We start from the raw sequence: 26824 nt of genomic DNA, 5'->3' as shown, positions 1-26824 counted from the left end.
GAATTCATTAGCTTTTTTTTTTCCTCTATGTGGAGATGAGAATACTTCCCCCCCAGTGAGGATCAATTCAGAAATACAAAATAAACTGTAAATAAAGTAATCATGATATTCTGGTTTTATTTGGCGATAGTATCTGAACAGAATTTTTCCTTCTCTCTTCCTTCTAAGGGAAGTGAGCACAGGCTTTTATCAAAGACTACTGTCTTTAATAAAATATTCTCTTGTAGTTATATTTCAGGTTTCTTCCTGAGATGCATTGAGTTTCATCTTTTCATTTTCTTGACTGCTCAGTGTTTACTATCCTTTATGAGTCCACAGGGCCAATTATTTTTCACTGGTTGTCTAAATATACACTTATTTCATTTTTCTGTACATTTGGGGCTCTACAGCCAGCAAAATATGTGGTGTAACACCCTGAAAATGATTACAAATGATACAATGTCTGATAGTTATGAGGCTTGCTTTAGAATTTTGATGAACTGACTGCAACTCAAAAAACACAGTCCTACTACTTATGTGCATAGATGCAGAACGGGATATGTTTATGTTGGATAAGTCATATGCCAGGCTTGCTGGTACTTCGTTTCTAAATGCTGTTTTCTTGAAGAAATAGGTTTGAGCTTTTCAATTAAATTGCCTTTCTCTGTGTAAACTTAATAGTAAAAGCTTTGCTTGAATTGAAGATTCCTGTATTCCGAAGAGCAGCTTTAAGGATTTAAGCCCAAGTATGTATGTCAGATGACCAAGAGAAATCCCAACTGCTTTTAATTTATTCAGCATTACAGAAAGCAGAAGGGCTCAGACGGTGACTCTTCAGGATCATTAAAGTTGAGAATGCTTTGAGAGCTTATTGTACTACTAGCTTGGGATTTACTGAATGGGTAGAAATATGAAGTGCAAAAAAAATCATGTTACTATAACTTCTTCCATATATATAGAAGCTAATCTCTTCCTCCTACTTCATTAGAAATACAAGATTGCTAGAAGTGTTTAGAGAGCAGTATTTCCTAGGGTATGCTTTTCAATACTAAGTCTGTACTTACCAAAAATATACTTTTACCTTCATTCTAACAGGCTAGAAACTCAGAAGTTCGATCAAATGCAGCATTTTTGTTTATTGATGCTTTTCCTGTTCGTGATCCTAGTTTTAAGGTTGAAGAGATGGACAACGAAATTCAGAAACAATTTGAAGAACTTTTTGTAAGTTTTAATGAAGCTGAAATGCTGAAAACCAACTAAAAAATAAGCATTGGTATCATTAAAATGTATGGAATTTTAGGATAGTATTCACAGGGAAATACTGGGATGCAGAAAAAAAAAGAAAAATAGGCTAATATTTTAATTTTCTGTAATTTGTTGTTTATTAGCCTGTGAATGAAGAATGCTCTTGAAAGACTAGATGCATGAGTAATGATCTTGATCCTTACTTAACCTAGGACTGGTGGAGAGAGCTTTATGTTTAATTAGGAAAGATTCAATGGAAGTTAAGTACTGTACTGCTAGCTATTTCTGAAATGAAGTACAACAGAAAAAACATGAATCTTTCATACAGCAGTGGATTTGCAATAGTGCATGTACTCACATTGTTCTTGTGTTCGTTATAGAATCTCTTAGAAGACCCTTATCCAGTTGTCCGTTCTACAGGGATACTTGGAGTTAGTCAGATAACGTCCAAATACTGGGAGATGATTCCTCCAACAATTCTTGCTGATCTTTTAAAAAAACTAATTGTAGAGCTGGCGTGTGATGTAACATCTGCTGATGTTCGATGCTCTGTTTTTAAAGTAAGTCTTTTTTCTAAAATTAAAATCATGATTGTCGTTTCTACATTTCACCTGAAGGAAAGGTTTCTAGGAGAGGCCACTTTTAGTCAAGGATGCTACTTATTCTGCAAAATGACAGATGCAATAAAGTTCCTAGTACAAGCAAATTCTGTGCACGTTTTATAAGTCACATAATAAGAACTAACAAAATGTTTTCTAGAACGGTGACTGTTTGGCTTTGTGAATCCAAATCACTTTGCATTTCTAGTCTGATATTCTTTGTACATTGTTTGGACCTGGTAACTTAGTCGTTTTAGCTATTAGAAGTTATGCTTAGTATGCAGGTGAGTTCTGGTACGTTTCTGCATCACTAGTTTTAACATATCCCTAGAGAAACTCCCTAACTTGTATTTCCACTTAAAATTTTGTGTATGTGTCAATTAATTTTTATTTGGAGCTATCTTTGTGTTAATCCACAATTGCTCCACTACAGTAGAGGTCTATACTGAATAAACAGAAAGTGCTGAGTCAAAAGGAGCTCAGCAAATAAAGACTAATTGTTAATCTGAAATCAGCAGAGTTTAGGGGGCTCTTATTGCTGCCACAGAAAGTATTTGACATGGTGTCCTTAGAAGGCAAGGCTATGGCCTCAGCATGGATCTGAAGCTGCTTCACCTGAAATGAGTTCACTGAACATGATTCACTGGAAATTTGAAGTAACTTTTGTGAAAGAATGCTACAGGAAAAATATGCATGCACAGGATTTGCCCATGCATAATTTAACCTTAGAAGTGTCATGGTCCAGTTCAGCAATTTTTAGCTACATCTCTTTTGCCAATCTCTTTAAAATTCGTATTTAGCATAATGTTTTTTTTTTCATGCAGTGCCTACCGATAACTTTGGACAACAAACTAAGTCACCCATTACTGGAGCAGCTCTTGCCAGCAGTTAAACACAGCCTTCACGACAATTCAGAGAAAGTGCGAGTGGCTTTTGTTGATATGCTGCTGAAAATTAAAGCTACTAAGGCGGCTAAGGTAGGATAAATGATGTTTCGTAGGTAGCAGACAGGAAATAAAATCAAAGGATTTGTATGAAGAATAATTGTACCTTTGAGACTACTGCAGTTAGCATTGAAAGAAAAAAATACATATTTAATGTAGTAACACTTAATTCCAGGTTTTCCCTTCTTATATCATTAAGCATGTAACTGATAGTTTATTTCTAAGACTTGTGGATTCTGTTGCTGTTAATCTCTTTTAAGGCATCCATTTTAAAGATTTTGATCTAAATGTAGGTAGTAGTATGGAAGTACTTCTTATTAATGATTTTTGTGAATTCTACTGAAATTATGGTGTCTGTGAAGAATCCTTTAAAAATGGATATATAGATTTTTTTAAAAAGAAATTGTTACTGCTCCTGTTGAACTTGCAAGCTTTCCACAATTGTTCCTCAAGGATGAGGTAACCATAGGCAATAATGCTGTGTCTGGATATTGCTGTGGCAGAGACTTTATAGACATGGCAGAAAAGTTGGCTTCTTGATTGAGCCAAGTACACTCTTGTTCTCGTCTCCCACATTTTTTCTTTGTTTTGGATTATTATTATTTGTAGTAGGTCCAGCATACTTCTCTGTGCTTTTTGCTTTTTACTCAGTGGTTGTTGGTATCACAACTCCATGCATCTTTTTCTCAGTGTGTTTCTGTCTTCCCTGCCCTCTCGTGGCCATGCCACAGTAGGACAGTCAGAACAGCCGCAGCTGCTTAGCTGAAGTCAGGACTCTCACCTTCTAAAATGCTTAATTCCTTTACTGAATTGTTTTCTTACTTTTTATTTACCTATTTTTATATTTTTATTTGACTTTTGTGGCCATGTACTCTAGCATTTTGTTTCCTTTTATAGAGATTTTAAACAACTTTGTGTTCTGCCGTGGACTCTTATTATATAGGGTGATACTCTCTGCTGTCAATGGTTTACTAATTTCAGATTTATATTTTATTTTAACCGTGGTTTTGTCTCTTGATGAGCCTAGTTATTAGGAAGTGCCTCTCTTGTTCTATGCAAATGCATGATGTAGTCATGTGTATGAATCTCTGTTGTTCGTGAGAGAATTAACCTTTGAATAAATGCTCCGTCTGTCAGAATTTTAAGGCTTCAATGCTCCAGAAACACATCCCTCCATAACATGAGAATTACCTACTTGCCAAATGTGTGCATTCCAGCTTTGATCACAGGACCTCAGAGACATTATATTAAGACTAGACCACATCAGTTCCTTCAATTTCAGAATAGTGGGCTTTCAGCTTTTTGTATATTGGCTTAGGTTTACAATAAGGATGTAAATGTACAATGGCAGAAGTTCTCTCTCAGACAGTGAATCTCACAGATTCACTTGATTCACAGAATCAGCAGAAAAAACTGATCACAGTACTGTACTTCTGAAAGGTTTTTGAAATCTTAATCATGATTTCCATAATGTTATTTTTTATTCTTAAAGTACTCAACAAGCACATATTCCCTTAATCTGATTACATGCCATATTTATAACTCTTATTTATTTTTAAATATCTCTTTCAACATCACTCTGTAGCCTCACAGGCACTTGGCACTTGTGCTGAGTTTTAAGTCTGCAGACTTTGTTTTATAATGGTAGTTTGCTGATTCAAGGAGGATTTAAAGGACTGACATCTACAGTCATGATTTGATCCATTAGTATCAGTTATCTGATAGTAAAATCAGATTTTAATCTTACAATAAAATAGTATTTTTTACCTGTATAGTAAAATGAAGAAGCTTATTTTTTTTAGAAGTTTTATTCAATCTCAACAATGCCCTAAATAATATTTTAATGTTGTTGCTTTGTGTATAGTCTTTTAAAAACGTGGAAAGCAAGATTTGTGCTTCTGTTAAATGTATAAGAAATTCTTGTTTAAAAGTTATTTGTCAATCAATGTGAAAGTTCAAGCAAACAATCTTTTTGGCTTTCCTGAATTATTTTGAATATACCATAAAGTACAGAGGAAAAAGATAATTTGCAACTGCAGGTGTGAAGTTCTTAGGGACTTTTTTAGCCATTATTTGTTCTTTAGGCATATCGGAAAGCTTCCATCCACTCTGCTTTGTTTGTACATAGTAAAAGATTTGTGTCTTCCAAAAAAAAAGGGGGGGGGAGGATCAGGTTTATGTATTAAAGTACAGTAAGTGTTTTATTTTGTCACTAACTTGCTATTTGTTGAAAAACTGTAACACGCATCTCTCTTAAGTCCTGAGGTTACTTCAGCGTGTATTCCAAGCACTTTCTTTTTATGGTAATTTTAGTAGAAATGCCTGTAGTTAGAAATCCCAAGGGAATTAGCTGCTGCAGCTATTTTTACTCAAGAATAAAATAATATTTTTCAATGCCAAGAAATCCTAAATTGTGGTTTTAGGGAGGGTTTTTTTGGTCATTTTTGTATGTGGAAGTGCACAGCATAACTAATTCAAGATATTTTCACAAAAGTGGCAAATGTGAGTAGTGTTACTGCTGGCATAACAAGTTGTTTGTTTCTGAATTTCATAGCCTTCAGTTACTGCTTTACTCTCTGCTAATGGTGGGATGCAAAGAACATTTAGGATACTTTTGGAAAGGGTCTTGCTTTATACAGGTTTCTAGGGAGCATGACAAACTTTTAAGTCCTTTGGTCCTATTTTGTTCCATGCTGAGAATATAAAACATGGCATATAGTGACAAATAATTATCTTTTGTGGTGATATCCTTTAGGAGTAAGTAATTCCTTTCTATCAATGTGGAATTCAATTATCAGTTGTGTTGAGCTGGAATTGCCTGAACTAAAATTTTACTGGTCTATCAGAGGTACCAGGAGTTTTAGAGGAGCATCAGAACGATAAAGTAGCATTGTTAAAGCACTGCACAACTTGAAGTACACGCTGGTATTTTGGTAAAATTAAAAATGCTCATGCTTTTCTGGTAAATGGTATTCATATTTGTTGAGACTTGTGATGTGGACAACAGTAAATGTGATTTTTTTTTTCCTTTTTCCAGTTACTTTAATGTCTTTTCTCATTATTTTTTTTTTAAGTTTTGGAAAATTTGTCCAATGGAGCATCTTCTGGCTCGCCTTGAAGTTGATTCACGGCCTGTGTCACGACGCATAGTGAACCTCTTATTCAACTCTTTCTTCCCCGTTAACCAGCCTGAGGATGTGTGGTGTGAGCGCTGTGTTACTTTAATCCAGATGAATTCGGCAGCAGCTAGAAAATTCTATCAATATGCTTATGAATATACTGCCCCCACCAATATAGGTAAGGCACAAACCATTGTAAGTCTTTGGAAATACCAAAAAATCACACAATGTAATTGCTTTTTAAAATTTCTTCCTTCACAGTGATGCGTTGTTGGTAGATCCTTTTGGGTTTAGTATATTAGTTTGTGTGTCTTTGTGTTTTTGACAAGAGCAATAAACTCTGATGACAACTCTCATAAGCTTTTTCAACAGTAGGGTTTTTTTTGTTTTTGCTCTTTGATGCTGTACGTACTTGTAGCCAATATTGTTATTTGGTGTCTCTTTCCATTTCTCCTTCAACACACCGTAAAACTGTCTAAATCAATATTTATTTATCATGCAAAAATAGTGAAGTAAAATAAATAGCTGGTTTCTCGAGGGATCTCTATGTGGAAGCTTCGATAGGAAGTGAGCAATATTTATGTCTGATAATCTGGTAGTCTAAGGCTTTCAGTGACAGATATATGTACTGTAGAGAGTAAAGCTTCAGTTTATAGAAGTGTTATTGAACCAAGTAAGATTGGGAAAAAAAATGTTTCAGATGAATTTTGATGCCATAAAAAACAAAGTAGTCAGCACGGAGTGACTTGGGTAAAATGAAGAAGCCATTGCACCTTGACTGATCATATGACTGTAGTAAGGTACTTTTGAAATACCGTGTTAGGGTATTTCAGCTAGTCATGCTTTCACCAGAGTAATCATAACCTTTTCACTTACATCTAAAGATGAGATCCACATTAAGCAGTGCAATCGTTGACTACTGTGTCTTATAAATAACTGGAATGTACGTTGCAAGAAATGCGGTTTTAGACATTGTTCATTAAATTAATAGCTCTGCCACATGAACGTAGGAGTTGTAGGAGCTTCCTCTGATCCTGATTTGACTACCAGGAAATTTGACATCTTTTTTTCCAGCTATTTCTGGCTCTGTTGCTTGTTTTTCAGAATTTATCATTGTACTTAGAAGCATTTACTAACAATGTTCTTAAGAAATAGTAAAGATCTCATTTATTCTTCTTATACCTAAACGTAGCTAAACTAATGCTAACAATTCGGCGCTGCTTAAATGCCTGCATCCAGAAAGCAACAAAAGAGAGTCTTCATGATGATGATGATGAAGATGAAGAAACTGAGAAGGAGAACATAAGTGTAAGAAAGTCTACTTTATGATAAGTTCTGGTATCTTTGTGGTGCTTACTTACAGATATAGGCAGTTAATGATATGACAGAAATCTGAAGGAAAGCAATTGAACATCTGTGGAATTAGAAGGGGAAAACCACTATCATGAGGTTTCCATGCCCTGCAAAACCAGAAACTTGGTGAAGTATGTAGAATAAGGTAGAAGGAATATGGCACATACTTAAATGAATGTGTCTCTATTTACAATAAGTTTGCTTGATTTTGCAATTAAATATTTTCACAAAAAATAATGTAGTAAGATGAATGAAGTTCGAGGTTATGAATGAATCACAGAGTTGATATTTTGCAATAAACGCCACACATTTGTGAAATGAATACGAGGATTTTCAGTGGTTTTGAAACCTTATTTTAACAGACTTGTATTTTAGTATATAATAGGTAATACCATCTAAATGTTTTTATTTCAGGTTTTGAATGATGTGTTATCAATAAATGATGTGGCCTGCATGGCCAGTTTACTGGAGATTACAGTAATTCTCTGGAGAAGCATTCGCAAAGCACTAGATCACAATGAAGATGCCAAACACTATGCCATCAGAAAATTTGCTTCGGTACTTCCTGAGTATTTAAAAGTATTTAAGGTAAGTCTCCTTGATGGTTTTAATTGTTCTTGTGTTATTCTTCAGGTTGGGATATTTTGACATTGGCTAACATCATCTTCTGCACCCTGCAGTGCATTTGGAAGCCTTGTCTAGTGGAAGTCTTTTTTTTTTGCTTATGGCTTTTGCAGTGAAGTATACTGAGTTATGCTGGTTGTTATACTTAACAACATTCGAGTCAGTTTTAGATAATAGGGGAGTGGAATGCAGTTCATTTCTACACGATATTCTGCAGTACAGATAGACCAAATACCTTTCTACCCTGAAAGCATTTGGAAGTTGTCAAAGAAGTTACAAATCCTTTTTGGTGGAGGATGTAACATCCCTCTTGATATGTTCTGATGAGCAGACAAGATATCCAGCTCTAGCGAGCGACCTCTTGACTTTGATGTTCTTACAGTGTCTAAGCAGCTTGGATCCAAAAAGACTCGTCATCAGGGGCTTATTTTCTAAAAGACTACAGATTGAAGCGAAATTTCTCTTTCCTGAAAAGCTAGATATATTTTTTGACATATTATTTTTAAAAATCATCTTTAAAAGGTTTCAGCTCTTCAAATGTCTAAATAGGTAATTATTTAATTTAATTGCATTCATAAAGCTTGGACAACAGATTTTTGAAAAGTTTCTCACATAGATTGGCTTTTATGTAATGTAATTGAGACTATGTAGTAGTCTATATAATAGACATATAATACTTTGTATTATGATGTGCTGTAACAACCTGTAGTGTATTTCTACATTACTATTACTATTTAATCACCCTTTTATTTTCAAAAGCAGCCTTTAAAAGATTTCTGATTGGCATGAATACTTGTTTGAGGCACTATTTATTTGAGAGAGTTCGGTGGTGTCATAATTGTCAAATTAAATAACAGCTGCTTCTTGGAAAAGTGTAAGTTAGAGCTGTTGTTTCTTTTGCAATGGATTATAAACTAATGGAGCCATAATTCTTGGTGGTTGTTCTGATAGTTTGTCGAAAAGCTAAATGATAAAATAGTTGGTAATTGACCTCCAACAGTTTGAATCAGAAGTTTCAGATGGTGAGCCATGTATTGTTAGGATTTTTTTCCCCACTTCCATTTGTAATGAAAAGAAGACAATCTTCAGTTTGAGATAATTTAATCATAATGAGTACTATCTTTAATTTTCCATGTGCGACAGTACACGTACATCATGCACTTTTATCATGCACTTTTTTTGTTATAGGATGACCGTTGCATGACTCCGTTGATTATTTTGGCATCCTTTATGCCCCCTGCTGCTATTCCTACTTTCAGGTACTATCTTTAGATCCAAAATGTGAATGACAAAAACTCTCTTGTTGACTGTTTTTGTTAATTTTTCACAAGCTGACACGTGAAATGACTGTGTGGATAAATTAATCCACTAAATACATTTGCAGAGTTAGTAAAATCTATGTGGTATGTCTTTGAGCCATTGGTGAATCTTTTTTTTGGTATTATATTGGTTGATTATCTTTGAATTATTTCCGCACTAATGGATATAAAGCTAACATCTCTTTTTCCATTTTTTTTTTCCTTTCCTCCTTCTAAGCTGTGGTGTGATCTCCAAACTCAGAAATATTGACAGTGGAGCTGACCAAAGCAAATATTCTACCCTGATAGACTGCTTGTGTCACTGGGGACAAGTGGGACATATTATGGAATTAGCCTGTGATTGGTTGTCAGACGTACTAACCCCAAGAAAGGTGTGCATACATCAAGGAATTATAAGAATACATAAATTCATGTGCATTTCTGTTTGTTTGTTTGCTTGTTTTGCTTCTTAAGAAAGAGCTGCTTCAATGCTATGTTTTCCTCCTTTGGAATTAGTTGTAAAATACTAACGTTATTGTACCGGTTTTGTGCTTCATTCTCATTTAGAGCCTTAAAACATCTGAACGACGAGTACGTATCCATGTAACACAGGAATCAAAGCCAGAATTAGCGCTTAATTACATTGAATATTTACTGACTCATCCTGTTAATCGTGGTTGCCTACTCTCTGCACCTAAAAAGAAGCTGAGCCAGCTTTTCAAAATTTTGAGAGCTGCTAAGGTATTATTGCCTTCATATCATATATTGCCTTCATATCATATATTGCCTTCATATCATATATTGCCTTACTCAAGTTAAAGGTCTGCAAGAATAAATAAATAAGCTTCATTTCTACTTTCTTCCCCTTTATAAAAAGATTTTCCTTTTTATTTGTACTTCAGGCAAATATTTGAAACTAGAAGTGTATTAGTTCAGAATTGTTTATAGGTGGCAGATTTTAACTGCCTTATCATTTTTAGATGTCTCCAATTTTTCTGATCTACTGTTGAGCATTTTTAAGGGACCTGACTTTTGCAATGTATGGAATAGTCTGAAAATCTGTTCTGATGTTGCAAAATGAAAGTAAATGAAATTATGCCTCTTCATTTTATTGTGTTGTGTTTTTTTTTTTTTTTTTTTTTGTTTGTTTGTTTAAAACTGTTGAGAAAAAGAGAAGAAACATTTGAAAGGACTTTCTAGAAAATCTAATGTAAACTGTAATATTTCAGGAAGTTCTTGACTCAGTTCTGAAAGCAACTGATACAAGTTCTGTTAGCTGCAATCAAGCAACTAGCTTAAGAGCCTTCAGCCTATGTTGCAGGTTGAGTATTCATCTTCAAAACAAGGTATGGTTATATCTTTTCAGAATAAGCTGGAGTTACAGCTGACAGTATAAGGAAATTCCAAAAGAGTTGAAATTAGACAAATGGTAAACTTCGATTGTGTTTTGTTTATTTTTTTCAGTTTTCTGAAGAAGGAAAAGATTACTTGTCAATCCTGAAGGAGACAGGTGATTGGATAGAAAGTCAAGTTGTACCTTTTTTGCTAGCAACTGATCAAGAGGATGGCATTTCAAAACAGAGTAATGTTTCTCAATTAATTATCCAGGTTAGAGGTCTCTTATTGGATTGGCAACAGCTTGATTTATAAGTTGTATATGTGGCAATTTTATGTTTGCAAGCATAATACAGTGGAGTTTTTGGATCACAACAGAAGATGACTTAGAGGGCAAGGAAGGTGATTTGATTGTGAGAGACAGGGTTTAGATCTAATCATGCTTTCTTGTTTCTTTCCTTTCTTCCTAAATTTTGCACTTGCTGTCATGGGCAGGGTCTCATCAGAGGGTCAATCTGTTTAGACCGCAAATTTGTTGAGACCATGCTGTCTCATTCCAGCATGTCTTTTCATGTCATGTGGGATTACCAACCCATTGTTACTCAGTTACTCTTGGTGCCAAGGTTTTTCTTTTTCCTTTGGTACTGCTGTCAGAGTGTTTCTTCAATTCCTAGGGACAAAGAAGGGGCTTTGGATCATCCCATAGGCCTATTGTCTCCTGAGAGTGTCCCCTATCCCTTATCTTCCTTTACCCTTTGCAGAAAGCATTTGATTAGATAATGCTTGAGCTAGTTTTGAATTGTCTTGTTATATTTCCCTGATGTTATCACTTAACCCAGTGTGGATTTTACCATTGAGCAATGGGTCTTTTCAGATTTTGATCAAGGGAAAGATTTGGACTAACTTTAATTGCAATCCGTGGCCTTGAATGACTCCACTAACCTAAACGTAGGCTGGTTAGAAATTCTCTACGCTGTCTGCATTACTGTTCTAGTCTTAGCGTGTAACAGGTGTGTATCTATGCAGGAAAATGCTCTTTTACTATGCCCTTTTTAATTTTGCAATTCAAGATAGGTAGAGAGATCGTAATGTGCCTGGGTAAATTCTTAGTGTCAGTGCTTCTGATCTAGAGCCTGAGTGAAAAAGACAGAGGATTTACTGCCTTTTGAGAAACATTTTTCTTTGGAGGAAAGAGCAAAGTGTTTGGAACACTTTTGGAACTCCTGCTTTTCAAAGGTTGAGAATGTATCTGGTGCACCTACTCTGAGTTACTTTAAAATTTAATTGAGAACACAGGATTGTGTTAAAAATGGAAACAAGAAACAAAGGGTTATATTCTTTAACAATAACACTGGTCTGTTCTGAATTTGACCTTTTACATGTTACAGCTGGTGTCAAAAATTGAAATGATGCTACTTCTGTATTCCTATCCATACATAAGAGTGTCCCAGAACATAAAAATATATATCAGGATTTTTATACCTGTATAATAACCTTTTGAAGTAGTGCATTTACCACTGGATCCCATCACTTGCATTTTTAAGTATATTTATCCGCTAAGTAGTGTTTTTACCTTCAAGAAAGGATAGACAGATGCTTATTCTGCTGGACTGTGGAACTATGTACTACCTCTGAGGAAAAGCTGATGTCCTCTGAGGCAGGAATTCTTAATATATATATTATTTTTTGTCTTCTGCAATGTGAAAGTGAAAATGGATAAACACCTATGAATCTATACATGTTAATCTAATGTCTCACAAAATTCTTAATATTGTGAAGATTTTTTTGAAGACTTCCCCCACCCCATCTCTTATCTAACTTCAATATGTAAAAGATAATTAAACAATTCATTTGATTTGATATTTTTAATACTTTTCGCTACTACTGAATTGTTACTTTAAATATATATATATATATATATTTTCTTTTCTGATATATTTTTGCATCTCTTTTCCAGGACTACCTGACAGTGTGTAAAGATCTAATAATGGTTGGCCTTGGAAATCTTAAATTTCAAGCATACCTTTTAGATATAGCACTTGCAATTATACAAACAGGTATGATATTTTGCGCTAATGTTAGCGTCTCTATACATGCTTAGATGACTTTTTTTGTATTATCAGCACTGTTGCTTTTTGCATTTTGGAGTCTGTTTCTCAAAACATGGTATTTACAGATTATGTTAGCATCAATCATCAATGTCAGAAGTAACAGCAGCTTTTCAGAAAACAGAAAACAAGCAGAGAAGCAGTCCAGAGTCAGGACATTGTTGATCACTAATGTTTCTTACTTGCTGTTACATTTCAGTTACTGCTATTTGATATACAGTTTATATGCATACACACATTATATATATATATATATATGTTAATAATAAGGGCCAGGCTGGATGGGGCTTTGGGCAGCCTGGTCTTGTGGGATGTGTCCCTGCCCATGGCAGGGGGATTGGAATTAGACGGTCTTTAATGTCCCTTCAAACCCAAACCATTCTGTGATTCTATGTGTATAACAAAATTTATATCAGTATGCCTTAGGAGACAACGATGTAGCACTGCTTAAATTTGGCTCACATTTGGAAAGTGATGTTGATAGTAAAGACAGAATTGAAGCTTAGCTCCTGAAGAAATCTACAATCTTAATCTCTATGCTTCAAGAATTTTTAAAAGGGACGATGGATTTATACTTGAAATATTGATTGAACTGTATGAAAATTTCAGCTAAATGTGCTCAGAAACTAAATGTGTAGTCTAGGCTTGGAAACTATAGATATTTATGGTATATAACATATATTTATAGATATTTATGGTATATAACATAACACATACAAGCTCATTCCGAGCTTGTACCTGGAGAATATCTCATTACAATTTTCATATTGTGGATCTCTTTCCCTAGAAAGAGGTGGCTTTTGTACTCCAGTGTTACTTTGTGTTCTAAAAGAAATTACTGAAGCTTCTTTGACTCAAAACACTGGGACCCACGAAATGGAAAGTCTTCTCGATGCTGTACAGACTGTCTTCCAGAAAATTTTAGAATGTGTCTTATGCAGTCTCAAGAAACAGCCGGAAGAAGAGATTCAGGTATTGTGCTTAAAATTGCTACCTACATGTAGACGAATTCATACTTTTTACTCAAATGTGAAGTGGCATTACACTTAGTTACTTTGAGGCTGTTGTTCCATTCAACATCTGAATAAATTTTTGGTTATTTTTTTTTCTAATACTATTCTAGGTTTTCTCATTTTCCAATGGATATTTTTTAATGATTATTGGTATTGTAGCAACAGAAAAATTAGTAAAACAAAGAACAAGGCATTCTGTTACCACTGATCTTGAACTACCCTAGTACTTATAGATTATTAACCTTATCTGCAATGAAAATGAAAGAATTCAATTATATATGTTATGATCTTGGGAGAGAGAAGAAATCGTAGCTATTTTTTTTGCTTCAGCGTACATCAGCTTCAATATATGGACCAAGTTGCAGAGTTCTTCTGACTGTCCTATCTTCACAGAAACATTAGCTTTTTATATTTTTTAACAGAGACTATATAGTAGAGAGACAGGTAGATAACTGGAAAATACAACGATCTGCTTTCCAGGACTTCTGAAAAAAAGTTCTTTTAATTATACTCAAGCAATCTCAAACAGCAGTTTTTCTTCTGTTTTAGTTAATTCGCTCTATTCAAATGCCTCTTGGAGAATTCGTATATGCAGTCCAGTACTGGCGTTCATCTTGCCCAGCAGTTCACCAAGGTGTGCTCTCTGCTCTCCTAGATGCAATAGTAGCAGAGATAAATTATGCGCTACAGAAGGTAAAGTTAATGCTGACTCGTTTTTATACTGACTCCTTCTTAAACATAACATTAGAATAATAGAGCTGCATTCAGAAACCATGGTGTTTCTACCATGTGTTTTGGCATGGAACAAACAGAAGACTTTACCATTGCCCTGCTATTCAGAACCTGATACCAAAAAGACTTAACACAGGGAATCAGAGAATTGCTGTCATCTAGGCTGTCTTTAGAAATGATGTATGCATACTGAAACTTGGAGACAAAAAAAGATAATTTCTGTTTAGTGTGCTATGCCTTTACAAACAATAACTAGTAATAAATATTTCCCTTGGTACAAATGCTGTTTATTTGTTTTAATTTTAGCCTAATTTAAAATCGTTTTGTTAATTTGGACTACACATTTTTTGGTTTAAGGGTGCTCAAAGAATACATGTGAATGTTTCTTTAATTATTTAAGGATATCTCTTGGTTAGCATAATCACTGAAGTATAGATTTGCCAGGATATTTTCTGCAAACATATACTTAATTTACAGGTGTTGATGGTTGTTTCTTTTTTTAGGCTTCCAGTGAAAGGGACTTAACTATACCAAAGACTGTTTCAGACCTTCCACCTCTTTCAAGGAGTTTAATGACCATAATTATGAAGACAGTTAATGTGGTCAGGTAAATGTTTCTCCGTGAATTTGTCCAAGGTTGTTAATAATGTAGAACAGTTTATTTTTTGGGTAAAGTTTTAATTTCTGAATTCAAATAAATTTTGAGGAACTGTATGCTTACTAAATTCATCTGCATGACCACAACCTCTTTCTCTTGACATAATGCTTGTTGATACTGACTGGGGGAGAGGGGATGTTTTGGTGTTTTGTGTGTTTTTTTTTTTTTTTTTTTTTTTACTTTGAAGAGTTATGTAGGACACTGTTCATCTAATTGAGTTCTTTAATAGTACATCTTGGATTTCTCTCGTAAGATAAATGTTAGTCCCCTCAATACAGAATTATTTAGAAGAGAGAAGTTTTTTACCAAAAATAACGTCAGTCCTTTAACCCGAATGTCTGCAATAAGGTCACAGATGTACTAATGGCTGTATAAAAAAAACGTAACGTTCAAAACCTGTTTAAAATATCTGTGTCCTAAAAGCCCCCAAAAGTAGGGCTGTTATTATTAAGACTTAAACTTTTTTGTTATATTTCATGAATATCTGCTAAAATTGTCACAACTGAATTTTATTTTCCTTCCTTTGGTTAGTTTGTTCATATTCAATTCTTATTTAAATGACTATACACACCAGAATATTTTGAACAATCAAGGGGCTAATGGGTATTCCTTGAAAACCCTGTGATTCTCCATGACTTGGCACAACTATTCTTAACATCTTCACCTGACAGGCATAGAATATCTCCATATCTGCTGTCATGAGATTAAGATTTTTTTTTCCCTAAGTACTAAAACTTTTTTAAAAGGAAAAAAAGGACTCCACAGAGTCCAGCACTAGGTCTCCTATCTCCTAATCCAAATTTTGCTCTTACGAGAGGCAGAGCTGTCTGTTGAAGCTTTGTTTCAGTGAAACACAATTACTTTACCCAGTTTTTCTCAAAAGAGGCACAGAAAGCCAACAAATTCCTCTCGAACTTATTCTTCTAGTGATCAGATCTTTATTTATAGGTTGTAATGAAGGAGTCCAGTAGTAACTCATTCAAAATCTCAGAAATTATTACCTTTCCTTGCCAATGCAAAAGCCTTGGACGTTACAGAATCTGATGCAAACTTGTAATTTGTGAACACACAATCGTTTTGCACCAGGTTCTGCAGTATCTGTTATGTTTTCAGTTACTAATGAGTCAATCTCTTGTACTTTGAATTTCAGTTACTTTTAATTTTAATTTTTAATTTTAATTTAAAACTTTTAATTTTAATTTCAGTCCCCCTACCAGTGATGATATTGTCACTTGGCAATATTTGACAATTAAGCAAATATCCTTTTCCTTAGTAGGAAACTGCATAGGAACCAATTACTTACCTCTCTTATATATGTGTATTTAGAAATAGCTTCTGGTTCTGAAATATTCTTATTTTATCTCTGCTTGTAGGCTCTTGTGACTCCTGTTGTGGTGGTGGGGAGACAGCTGTGCTGTCTCTGCAGTGAGTCTTATTACAGATTAATACTATTACAAAGTTCCTTCATGGAACTAAAGAGTGTGCTTACTAAAGTAAACAGTGTGGTAGCAAAGTCAAAACTCCAGGCAGAATTGTATCAGTCAGCAATTTAAGGGTGATATGAAATGGATTTGACACTTGGTCAGTTTATTCCACAATGATACAATAAAGCTAATACAATACACCAGCAGCTTCATGAATACTGATTTCAGAGCTTAAAGAGGTGTCATCATTCTCTGATCTCTGTAGAAGCTCAAAAGTTTCTTTGAAGTTTTATTCACTGAATCGTTAGAGGAGGTTGGTTCTTTTGTTAACAACATATTTCAGGGTTCTATTGTGCTGAAATACTAAAAGGAAGAGCCATTAAATTTGAAACTGTCTTGAGAATGTTCACCCCTGCATTTGATTGGAGAAACAGACCTCTTTCTTGACTACCATCTTTAATTTTTCTTAATATATTCTCCCAAAATATTTCTAAAATGTCCTGCTAATACTATAATCTCTTGCTAAAAGTGCTTATCTTAAGATGCATACATGTATTGTTAGTATTTATCTCAGGCTTCACAATGAAAAGTTGTTAGTGTGTCCATGCTTTTGATATCTAAAATGTAGTTGGAAAGTGTTTCAGGGGTATATTTAGCTATAAACGTTCTTCAGTGCTGCTTTTTGAATTGGAAAAACTTCAATTTTGTTTTTATGACATTCACATTTTAGACTAATATATTAACTGAACTCCAGATTCTAATCAAGCTACAAATAGATTTAAGGGCATGAGTTGTTACTAATAATACACTGGAGCCATATAAATATATTTTAAACCAGTAGGAATTGAAATAATAAACTTCACTACAAATTGCAGTAAATCTATCACCTTTTTCAGATTATCCTTCCTGAAGTACTCCACGAGATCTTCATTTCTCATAAAAACTTATTCTGTGTACAAACTTTTTCTTCCCAAACAATTTACCATTCTGCTAACTCAAATATTCTTACAGTTCTACAAGAAGCATGTAATTTGCAGTCACTCAATAAATATCCTTTGTCCTGCATGGTATCTTTGAAGCTGTGGTGGCAGGGTAACATAATCACAAGCTTGTGTTCTGCTCGGTTTTGAAGGAAACATTATTTATAAAGTATATTTCCTTTTATTTTTTCCTTAGGTCATTTTTAAATAAATTAATGGAATGCATTCTCTCCAAAGAAATTGAAGAGATTTTTAGTCTTACAGCTATGGTCTGCATTGTGATTATAATTAAAGGTCAGTCGAACTGTTTTGTACAATACTTTTTTTTCTACTATGCTACTTTTCAAAAGCCAAGTTCTTATAAAATTCAACAGGCACTTGGTCCTCATCCTGTTAAGTTACCATTTTTCAAAAGAATTTAAGAACATATCACTTGCACATGATGTTGTTAAGCTTTGGACTTTCAGTCTTTGCAGTGAATTTAAAAATACAATTATCTGTTAACTCATATGGTCCATCTCCTTATTCTGGTTTGCTGAAACACACAGTAATTAATCCAGGGCAGTAAGAATCTTATGTCATATCTAACCTTTAATTAAACAATCTTTGGTGTTAAAAAGATAGCCTATGAAAATACACAAGTTTATTTTTTGATAAAGCATTATTTTTGTTCAACTTTTCAACATAATCATATTTCACATAGGTAAGCACAGACCTTCACTGCTAAAGGATATTGCACCTGTCATTCAAAGAAAGCTGATAACGTACAAGGAAACTGCCACAGAAGAATCTAGCAATACAGAAAGGTAAATGTGCATTGGGAAATGAACACTAAAGTCTTCTATACCGTTTCTGCAGTAAATGGCTGTGTTCTCTACTGAAGTAATACAGCTGGAGCATTCTGAATGATTGCAAGGTTTAAAATAGTGGGTAAAAATCTTGAGATATCGAGCTCAGCACAGTATTAAATTTCCTGCCAGTACATTTGCTGTGATTGTAATCTTTACATATTTTGGGGTGTTTTTTTTTTTTTTTTTTTCATTTAATTTGAATGCATTATGACTTCATCCTGTCACAGTACTCAAACTCAGTTTTGTTTGCAGCAGGTGTAGGACAAACAAAGTAGTCTATTTAAAGTTTCTATTACTAGAAGATTTTTCTCATGGATCTTGGTATTAGGTGTATCAATGAACACATATGCAGGTGTTAAAAATTTAAGTGAATATAACACTGGCTTTTAGACCTTTCCACAGTTGATTTTATTTTGGTCATTTTTAAGATTTCTGTTTCACATGTGGTTGACTTTTAGTTTTTTGGGGGATTATTTTTTGGGGGGATTCTTGAATGTTATTGGCTAAGTTGCATTTGCAAGCATTTATTGCAGACCTGCCTAAGGCAGACAACAACTGTGAGTGATTTAGCCTCAAGTGTTTCAAAATTGCTCAAGTCTAAAAGAAAATTTTAACATTTGATCTCTGCCTTGTTATTGAACTGCCTGTGGAAATAGAAAACATGCGAAGTAGACATTAAGAAGCACAAACAGTCTGTGGAGAAAACAGACTACTGGAATTTAAATAACGTAACACATTTTTAACTTAACAGAAACTAACTTACAGTTCCCTGGGTCTCCTGATAGGGGTAGGGTTAGGAACTGAGAAGGGTAGGCACAGTGCAGGAAAGATAACTGATTTCTTTACATATATTTTTTTCCATCTCTTCTACCCTTGAATAACAGAACAGATAACTTATTTTGTGGAAAATAATTCTTCAAGATATTCAACAAGGTAGTATAGGGATAACTAGATAAAGAACCAAATTGGTAACAGATATTTATCCATACTGAAAGAAGCTAGCAATGCACCACATTGTTCTGAACATGAGGAGGCTGTTGAAATCAATCAATAATAAATAATTCTTAATTTTATTTAACCATTTCTTGCATTTCTTTCAAACATAAACACACTTCTACAGCCCATTCTTCTGGTGGATCGTTGGCCTGAGGCACGTGGCTTTGTGCAAGACAGAGACCTTCCGCGGCTCTGCTGTGACTGAACTGGTGTCCCTCATTGCACTTGAGTTCTGTCAAGAAGCCCGATAGCTACACTAACTTGTTCTGGCAGTGGTAGAACTTTTAAAGGGCTGTGCAGTAAATATACATTTAGATGTGATTCAGAAGTGCAGGAGGTACAGTGGTAGCGCTTTTTTGCTAACAAAACACTTATTTGCTCATTTAAATCTATTATATCAGAGCCTAAGGGGTGTTATGTAGCTCTTTAAATGACTTATGTAATATGAAGAAGTAAACCCATAAAGGTTTGTGGGTTACCTCAGTTATAGCAATCAAAACAGATTTATTTTTTTTTTACTTTGTTTTTTTTTAAATAAAATATCAACCTATTCTTCCATTTTCTGTCTGACAAGAAATCAGAAAACAGAAATATGGCTATCCAGATTTTAAGAGTGGCTTCTGCAGAGGTCGTGCTCATGTAACATAAAATTGATAAAAACAAAAATAAATAAGTAGATAAATAATCACTGCATGGTTAGATTTCTAAAACTTCATCATAGTGACTCTGCTTCCTGGGTAGCTCATTTTAATTAGTTACTGGGCTGTGAACAAAGTTCTTTTGGTTGTAACTTAGCATAGAAAGAAAGTCAAGCAAAAATAAACAGTATTTTTTTTTTCCATTGAGTCATGTAGTGCTGGGTTGCCAAGTGTTCTACCAGAATATTTTTAAAAATGATAATTATGACTTGGAAAAGAAAGGTGAGCAGCAGAGTATCATGATTCAGTTACGCAATTCCTTTAATCAAGACAGTGGCTGAGAATTTAAAGCAAATCTTAACATGATTAAATAAATAGGCACATTAAAATGAATAATTGCTACCACTTGAGTGCACTACTGCCTATAAATTCCAGTAAGAACACAGATAATTGCTTTGTGAATCTATATGAACATCTCTGCCCAGTGAACAGGGACAAATCATCCTACAAGTTGGGGCAGATGAAGAGCATAAGATGCTACACAGTGCTTTAATTTTGTGATATATGAATGACTACCTTTGTATCATACAAAAGCAAGAGATAGTTGTAGATAAAATTAAAAGCTTAGGAATAGGAGCGTGATGGTGGAAAGTATTTGTAACCAAAATCAGATTTACAGTATGATCGTAGAAAATTCTGCAATGCTTTGCGATCACTTCTGATCTTGGGAGAATTATAGAATTCAAGAACTCCTGCAAATATGTTGTGAGTTTTTGGTGTTTTTTTTCCCTCCCTTCTCTCCTCAGAAGGATAAACAAATTCATATAGGAAAACGTTAAGAGGAAGTTCTTTAATGATTAGCTTCTCCTTGATTAATTATTAGTGCACTTGTGTTAAATTTGATTAATTATTCGTGCCTTTCTCAGATAGGTGTTCTGCTGGAACAGGCTGGGCTGCTAGTGTCTGAAGACACTTATTTTTAGTGCTCTAGCACTAGCATGCTAATGTATAACTAAAAGGTGATTATATACAGTCTGAAATGTGCACTGTTGTTTGTAAACGATTTTATCATTGTCTTTTTCCACTCTACTTACCAAGCCCCTAAATGTTAATTATGGTATGCTGCAAGTTAGATGTAAGATAATTGCTTTGACCGTAATCTTGAAAGGCATGATGTTGCACTGATGCATGCTAAAGCTTATTACCGTGTTTTTAATTCATACTTCAAGGTATTATTGCTTCTGACTTCTGCATACATTATCTCCTAACAACTCTGATGGATTATTTTTATTTAATACCCAGGTATACCGTGAAACAGGGATATTCTTTAATTTCCCAAGAGACTTGGCATTCTGTGCCAGCATCTTAAATTTAACATAGCAGTCATCTATTACATATTAGCAATGAAATAAATAAGTAAAACTCCTGTCCGGTGGAGTACTTAAAATGCTGCCATTAAACAAGGAGTTGTTATACTAATTTAGAAGCAAAACTTTTCATTGTAATTTAGTCTTTCCTCTTCAGCTGAGCTAGCAGTTTAAGAAGGCCCTGTGGGTCTAAAATTGCTGTTCAGCGCACTTTAAAATTCTGGACAGCAAATTGTATATTGAGAGAATTTCCTCAAGAGTAATGGCACACACATTAATTTAGTTTATAAAATGCAAGTATTTATTTCTAGGGGAAAAAAAAAAGGCCAATGAAGCTTCCAGTGCAGTGATTTCTTCTAGCTAGAGAAGTATTTCATGCTCTGTGAAACAAATGTGCTATAAAATAACACCTTTTTAAAAATATTCTATATTTAATTAGCATCTTAGTATGTAGGCATTAGAATTTAAACTGAGCTAATGGATGTGCTGGAAGATATTTCTTTAATGTTATCATTTAAGTAGCTTCCAAAACTCCTTATTGCACTCTCATGGCATCTATAAATACTGACTCTCGCATTGTTTTGTGACATAACTTTGTGTATGACTTGTCTGCCTCCTATCAACACGTACCACAGTGGTACCTAGTAAAACTAACTTAAATTTGTTTGGGGAGGCTTGCAGTTATCCTGAATCATAGCTTATTGCCTGCACCTTGACCTTGGTGTTGATAGATGGTCCAACTTTATAAAAGTATTTCTCTGTTAGCCGTAGATTGTAAAATAAATAAATAAAAATAAATAAATTATACAAAGTGGCATTGTGTATATGACCACAGTACTTAACTAATTATTAAAATGTGTTATAAAATTAGTATACTAGGTTATTTTGTCAGTAGAGATTCATGATGGCTTGAAGGCTGTTAGCATAATAAAGGAAGAGTATGTGGCATAACCATGGCAGTCTGAATTCAGGAAGACCTGGCATCCAATATACTGTTAAGAAAATACAGTTTCCTGTTGTTTTTCTGGTCTTGGTGTCTCCTTGATGAACGCCCTAACTCAGCATGATTAATGTCTGACATATCTTGCTTATTCCAGGCCATTGGTATAGGACTGTAATTTAAAAAAGAAAAAAGAAAAAAAAGGAAAAAAAAAAAAAAAAAAAAGAGAGAGAAATACAGGTAGCAGAATCTTTTACAAAAGTAATACGAAGGATAAAGTTTATAATGGTTAACGATGAAATAATAAAATAATATTTTGACAGAAGACCACAGTCTTTCTGTCTAGTGAGGATGTTTTCAAGCAGTATTAGAAGAAGTTGCATGAGAATGCACCTGCAAAGGCTAGGTGAGTGACAGTTTCTGGGAGTGCAAGAAAATAAAAAGGGCCTACCAAATGGGAGTTTGAAAGCTGACCTTTTTGAGACTGTTTAGGGAGTGATGTGAAACAAAAGAGTAAGAAAGTGACTAAGATGGATGTATAAGCAGCTGACGCATGTAGTTAATAAGGATAAAACAGAAAGCTCAGGCTTGGGGAAAAAATTACTGAGTTGAGAAGAAAAATTATGAAGACTGAAGAATGAGGATGAAAGGAAAAAAGTAGAAGACTGAAAAATAGCTTTATTATAAACTAGCAGTAAAGGATTTGACCAAGTTTAAAAAAATATAAAATGCAGTGAAAATGCTGTGAAGAAAATGAGTTGTGCTTTTAAATACACATGAAATACAGATGATTAAATATTTGAAAATGTGCTTGAATTCACATAGCAAATTAAAATGATTTTTTGTAGATTTCAGTGTAGCTAGAGGTGGTCAGCAAAAAAATGGGTAAGTTGAAGAAAAACAACTGGTTTCCAAAGTAATTTTGTAAAGGCATATATGAAATAACTTGTCAAAGAGATCTCTTAGATTTCTCTTAGAATCAAGTAGCTGAGGATTGATCATAGTATGAGCATGCCTAATCCTGTTTTGCATTCTTTTATGCAGTTTCAGAATCCTGTATGAATCATCTCTGAAAATTTTGGATGAATGTTTGAATCCTTGACCGCATGGAAGCTTTTGTAATGAAAATTAAAGGCAGGTAGATGTACTGTGTTAAAAAGCAATTATCTTGTAAATTTATTAAGAGTTTTATTTTCTGTTACTCTGTACATTTAAAAAAAAGGCAAAATGTACAAAAGCTTGTATAGAAATCATGTAGTAGTAAAGATTCTCAAAGACTTGTAAGGAGGTTGTTTTGTATCAAACTGTCATATATGGGGGAGGTAAAAAAAACAAAACAGTATTTTTGTTTTTATAAAACAATAATTGTATATTCTCATACGCTGAGGTAGCACGTAGCCTCAGACCTGGATAAAATTATAGAGCCTATTTGTAGATGTTATAGAAGTCATTTTGAGACTCGTGAAGGACAAAATAGTGATTGGGTATTGCCAGCATGTATTCACCAGGGGCAAATTCTTCCTGACCAACCTCATTTCATTTCCTGTTGTGAACAAAGAGAGAGCAGAGGATGTCACCTTTTCTGTTCTTTGCAGGACTTTTTACCAAGGCTTATGTAGTATTTTTGTAACCAACATGGAGGGAGATGGACTGTATGGATGATCTGTAAGAAGGGTGGAAAACTGGTTGGGCAATGGGACTTGGAGAATAAGGGTGCTACAGCGTCATACTGATAATTAGTGGCATTCTTCAGGGCAGATACTGTTGCCAGTACTGCTTAACATCTCAGCTAAAAGCCTGGGCAATGGAGTGAAGTGCCGCCTCAGTCAGTTGGCAGATGACACCAGTGTGGGAGCAGTGGTTGATATTTTTGAGGGGAAGGGTTGTCTGATTCAGTGGAATCCTGATGAGCTGGACATAAGGAACAACAAATCTCAAAGTTCAACTTGAACATGCACAAAGTCCTCCACCTGTAGCAGACTAATTCTACCTACCAGCATTGGCAAGTGCAGAAGAGCAACCTTACTGCTGTCCTCTGTGTGAGGAGGATTAAGAAAAGACTGCTCAGAGGTACACATCAAGAAAACACGAGGCAGTGGACACACACTGCAGCAAGAGAAATACTCTTTTATGTGCGAAAGAAAAAAGGATGAAAGTAAACAGAAACTGAAAGTGGAACAGGAATGGGTTCACCAGAAAGACCATGGAAGATCCATCCTTGGAGATGAGAACTCGACTGCCAAGGCCCTAACCAACATGAAATAATTTTGAAGTTTGCCCTGCCTGATCTGGAGGTTGGACTATCTTATCTTCTGAGCTTCTTCCCAGTTTAAATAAGTTTTAATTGCTGTACATTTGGCTAATTTTATAAATTAATACTGCAGGTAGCAGAGACATGTAGGCCAGTTAACTAACTTTTTAATGTGAACAGATGCTCTCCTAAAACTAGTCATACAATGCTGATTGCCTGTTATTTTGCCTTAACTGAGGCATCTATAAATTAGATGTCTAAATTAATTTTTTACTTTTTTTTTTAACCTATTTTAGAAGTAGATCTAGTAGGTATCCCCAGAAAATGATTCAGCCAGAGACCATGAAGATAGTGTACAGGGACTAGCTTAAACTTGGATATCTAACACTTAGTTATCTTCAAAATGGGGCAGGATGCTTTGCATTTAGTATCTATATAAATGGCTCATTGAGATCTCCAGTGTTACAGGGTGGCACTGACACAGAAATTAGCAAATTTAGCTAAATTAAGACAGACTCTTTATTCTTGATTAGGATCTGTGCATAGTGCTGTGTCCCCCATCTATCAGGCATCTTTCTGTCATAGGAGTCGGTAACTTTTTTAGTGCATAAAATTTCACTCCTAGACAGAAGCTTATTTAGGTGGAATGTTGATATTTAAAAATAATCAAATCCTTAACAAACAACTGTCAGGCTTCACAACAGGCAAGTCAGTATGGATATGTGTATGGCTATGTGAATTCCAGAAGATTTACTTTATCCACAGTGGTAGCCTGAGCCAAAAAGTCTAAAGCTGCCCCAGCAGGTAGCTGTAGATCTGCCAACTGTTTATCCATCAACATCTTTATAAAAACTGTGTTCTTTGGCCTTCAGTCTTCTACATCTGTTAACAGGCAGGTGTTCCAGTAATGACCTTTTAAATCTTCTGATTATACAAATTAGTTAATGAATATGTAAATCACTTTCATTTTTTTCTGCTTCTCAATCTTTCATTATTTGCTCATATTAGATTAGAAGAGAATCTAAGTTACTGCCTTTTTTTTTTTTTTTTCCCTTGGTCTATAGCACTGCTTTTTCAGTTTCCATTTTCTATGGAATACCTGTTACAGACCCAATATCCCAGAGCCTGAAAGAAATAAAGGCAACTACCAACATCAGAAATAGGCTGATTTATTCTGAAGAACTTAGAGGCAATATTGTAGGGGAAGGTAAGAAAACTTAAAGATGAGCCTTTGGCCATATTCTATTGTGGCTGATACTCAAGTGGTTCTCAAGTGTGTTGAAATTGTGCTGTGGTGGCAGTGGAGCTTGTGTAGAGATCTCAGCCCGAGATCCGGTCCGGTTCTAACTCCTCTGATATATGAAAAGCCATGGGATTTCTGCAACACAATCAATGACGGTTCTTTCTTTGAATTCTGTGAGCCAAAGTCTGTCAAGTGCTTTCTCCTTGGGTCCTTGTGGTAAATCTCACAACAATATAATAAGGTTTTACTTGGTGTTCTCATTGCAAACTAAGTCTTGCCAAAATGTTAAATCCTTATATTTATCTTTTCTTCATATATAAATAAATAGTATATTTCTTAAGCTGAATTATTTTTTGTAAACCTGTAAATCAGATTTGTTTTATCTTACTGATTAAAAGTGCCTTTGTAGTGCTGTTGGGGGAGAAGGATTGGTCTTTGCTTCTTGTTATGGAATGACTGATAATCAGAGTAGATTTGGCTCACTGTGCTATCCCACCTGTATGTCAGAGAAGTTCCCACAGTTTTGGAACAGACCCACTGAGATCTGTTCAGCTTTTCCAAGTTGAAATCATTGGGATTTTTTTTTTTTACCAAGTCATGCTGTTCGGCATAGATGCGTCCTTAGTCCTCCACTACCAGTGGGTCATTTTTCTGGTTACACATCATGTTCCTAGAAAAGCTGCACAAATTACATCCATTAGCACTGAGGAAGCTTTAATGGTGGAAATTCACCTTCTGCTCAGTTAGTCAGCAGTTTTCAAAGCAGTATCACAGTGGTAGTTCTGGCACTTTCTTACTGCTTATGACTATAGGAAGTAGCAGCTGTTACCAACTTTTTGCTCTGGTATGATTTACCAGAGGACCACCTCACTCTATGCTTTTCTTGGTACTTTTTCCCTCTTCTGTTCAATCAGTTTCTCACCCGCCTTATTATTCCTGTAATGACCCTTGTCCTGGTTTTAATAATTTTTGCATGCTGCAGTAACAGATGCTTTGCTGCAAAGCTTACGTTTTAAGTACATATATATTTGCTGGAAAGGTACGTCTGTGGCCATATGCCTACATCCAAGAACAGGACAGAGCCAGCCCAGCCTCCTTTCGGGCTCTTTGTGGATGTACTGCCATTT

General features: G+C 34.8%; 1 protein-coding gene across 2 annotated transcripts in view; it reads left to right on the top strand.

Moving 5' to 3' along the window:
- The window catches only part of NCAPG2 (non-SMC condensin II complex subunit G2), a 44189-nt gene extending 18080 nt beyond the window's left edge, over positions 1–26109 (top strand). For both annotated transcript variants that reach the window (XM_035319347.1, XM_035319348.1), the window contains exons 11-28: positions 1075–1200; positions 1605–1784; positions 2648–2800; positions 5842–6064; positions 7079–7194; positions 7654–7827; positions 9052–9122; positions 9400–9553; positions 9729–9902; positions 10391–10507; positions 10626–10769; positions 12454–12553; positions 13392–13576; positions 14167–14310; positions 14853–14956; positions 17608–17705; positions 18115–18217; positions 23248–26109. In XM_035319347.1, coding sequence (XP_035175238.1) covers positions 1075–1200; positions 1605–1784; positions 2648–2800; positions 5842–6064; positions 7079–7194; positions 7654–7827; positions 9052–9122; positions 9400–9553; positions 9729–9902; positions 10391–10507; positions 10626–10769; positions 12454–12553; positions 13392–13576; positions 14167–14310; positions 14853–14956; positions 17608–17705; positions 18115–18217; positions 23248–23305 — 2424 coding nt within the window. In that variant the 3' untranslated portion in view covers positions 23306–26109. The remainder of the gene's footprint in view (positions 1–1074; positions 1201–1604; positions 1785–2647; positions 2801–5841; positions 6065–7078; positions 7195–7653; positions 7828–9051; positions 9123–9399; positions 9554–9728; positions 9903–10390; positions 10508–10625; positions 10770–12453; positions 12554–13391; positions 13577–14166; positions 14311–14852; positions 14957–17607; positions 17706–18114; positions 18218–23247) is intronic.
- The last annotated feature ends 715 nt before the right edge of the window (positions 26110–26824 follow it).

This window comes from Oxyura jamaicensis, chromosome 2, assembly GCF_011077185.1.
Source record: "Oxyura jamaicensis isolate SHBP4307 breed ruddy duck chromosome 2, BPBGC_Ojam_1.0, whole genome shotgun sequence".
Lineage (NCBI taxonomy): Eukaryota > Metazoa > Chordata > Aves > Anseriformes > Anatidae > Oxyura > Oxyura jamaicensis.
Note: the sequence above shows the minus strand (reverse complement) of the source record. Positions and strands in the feature narration are given on the sequence as shown.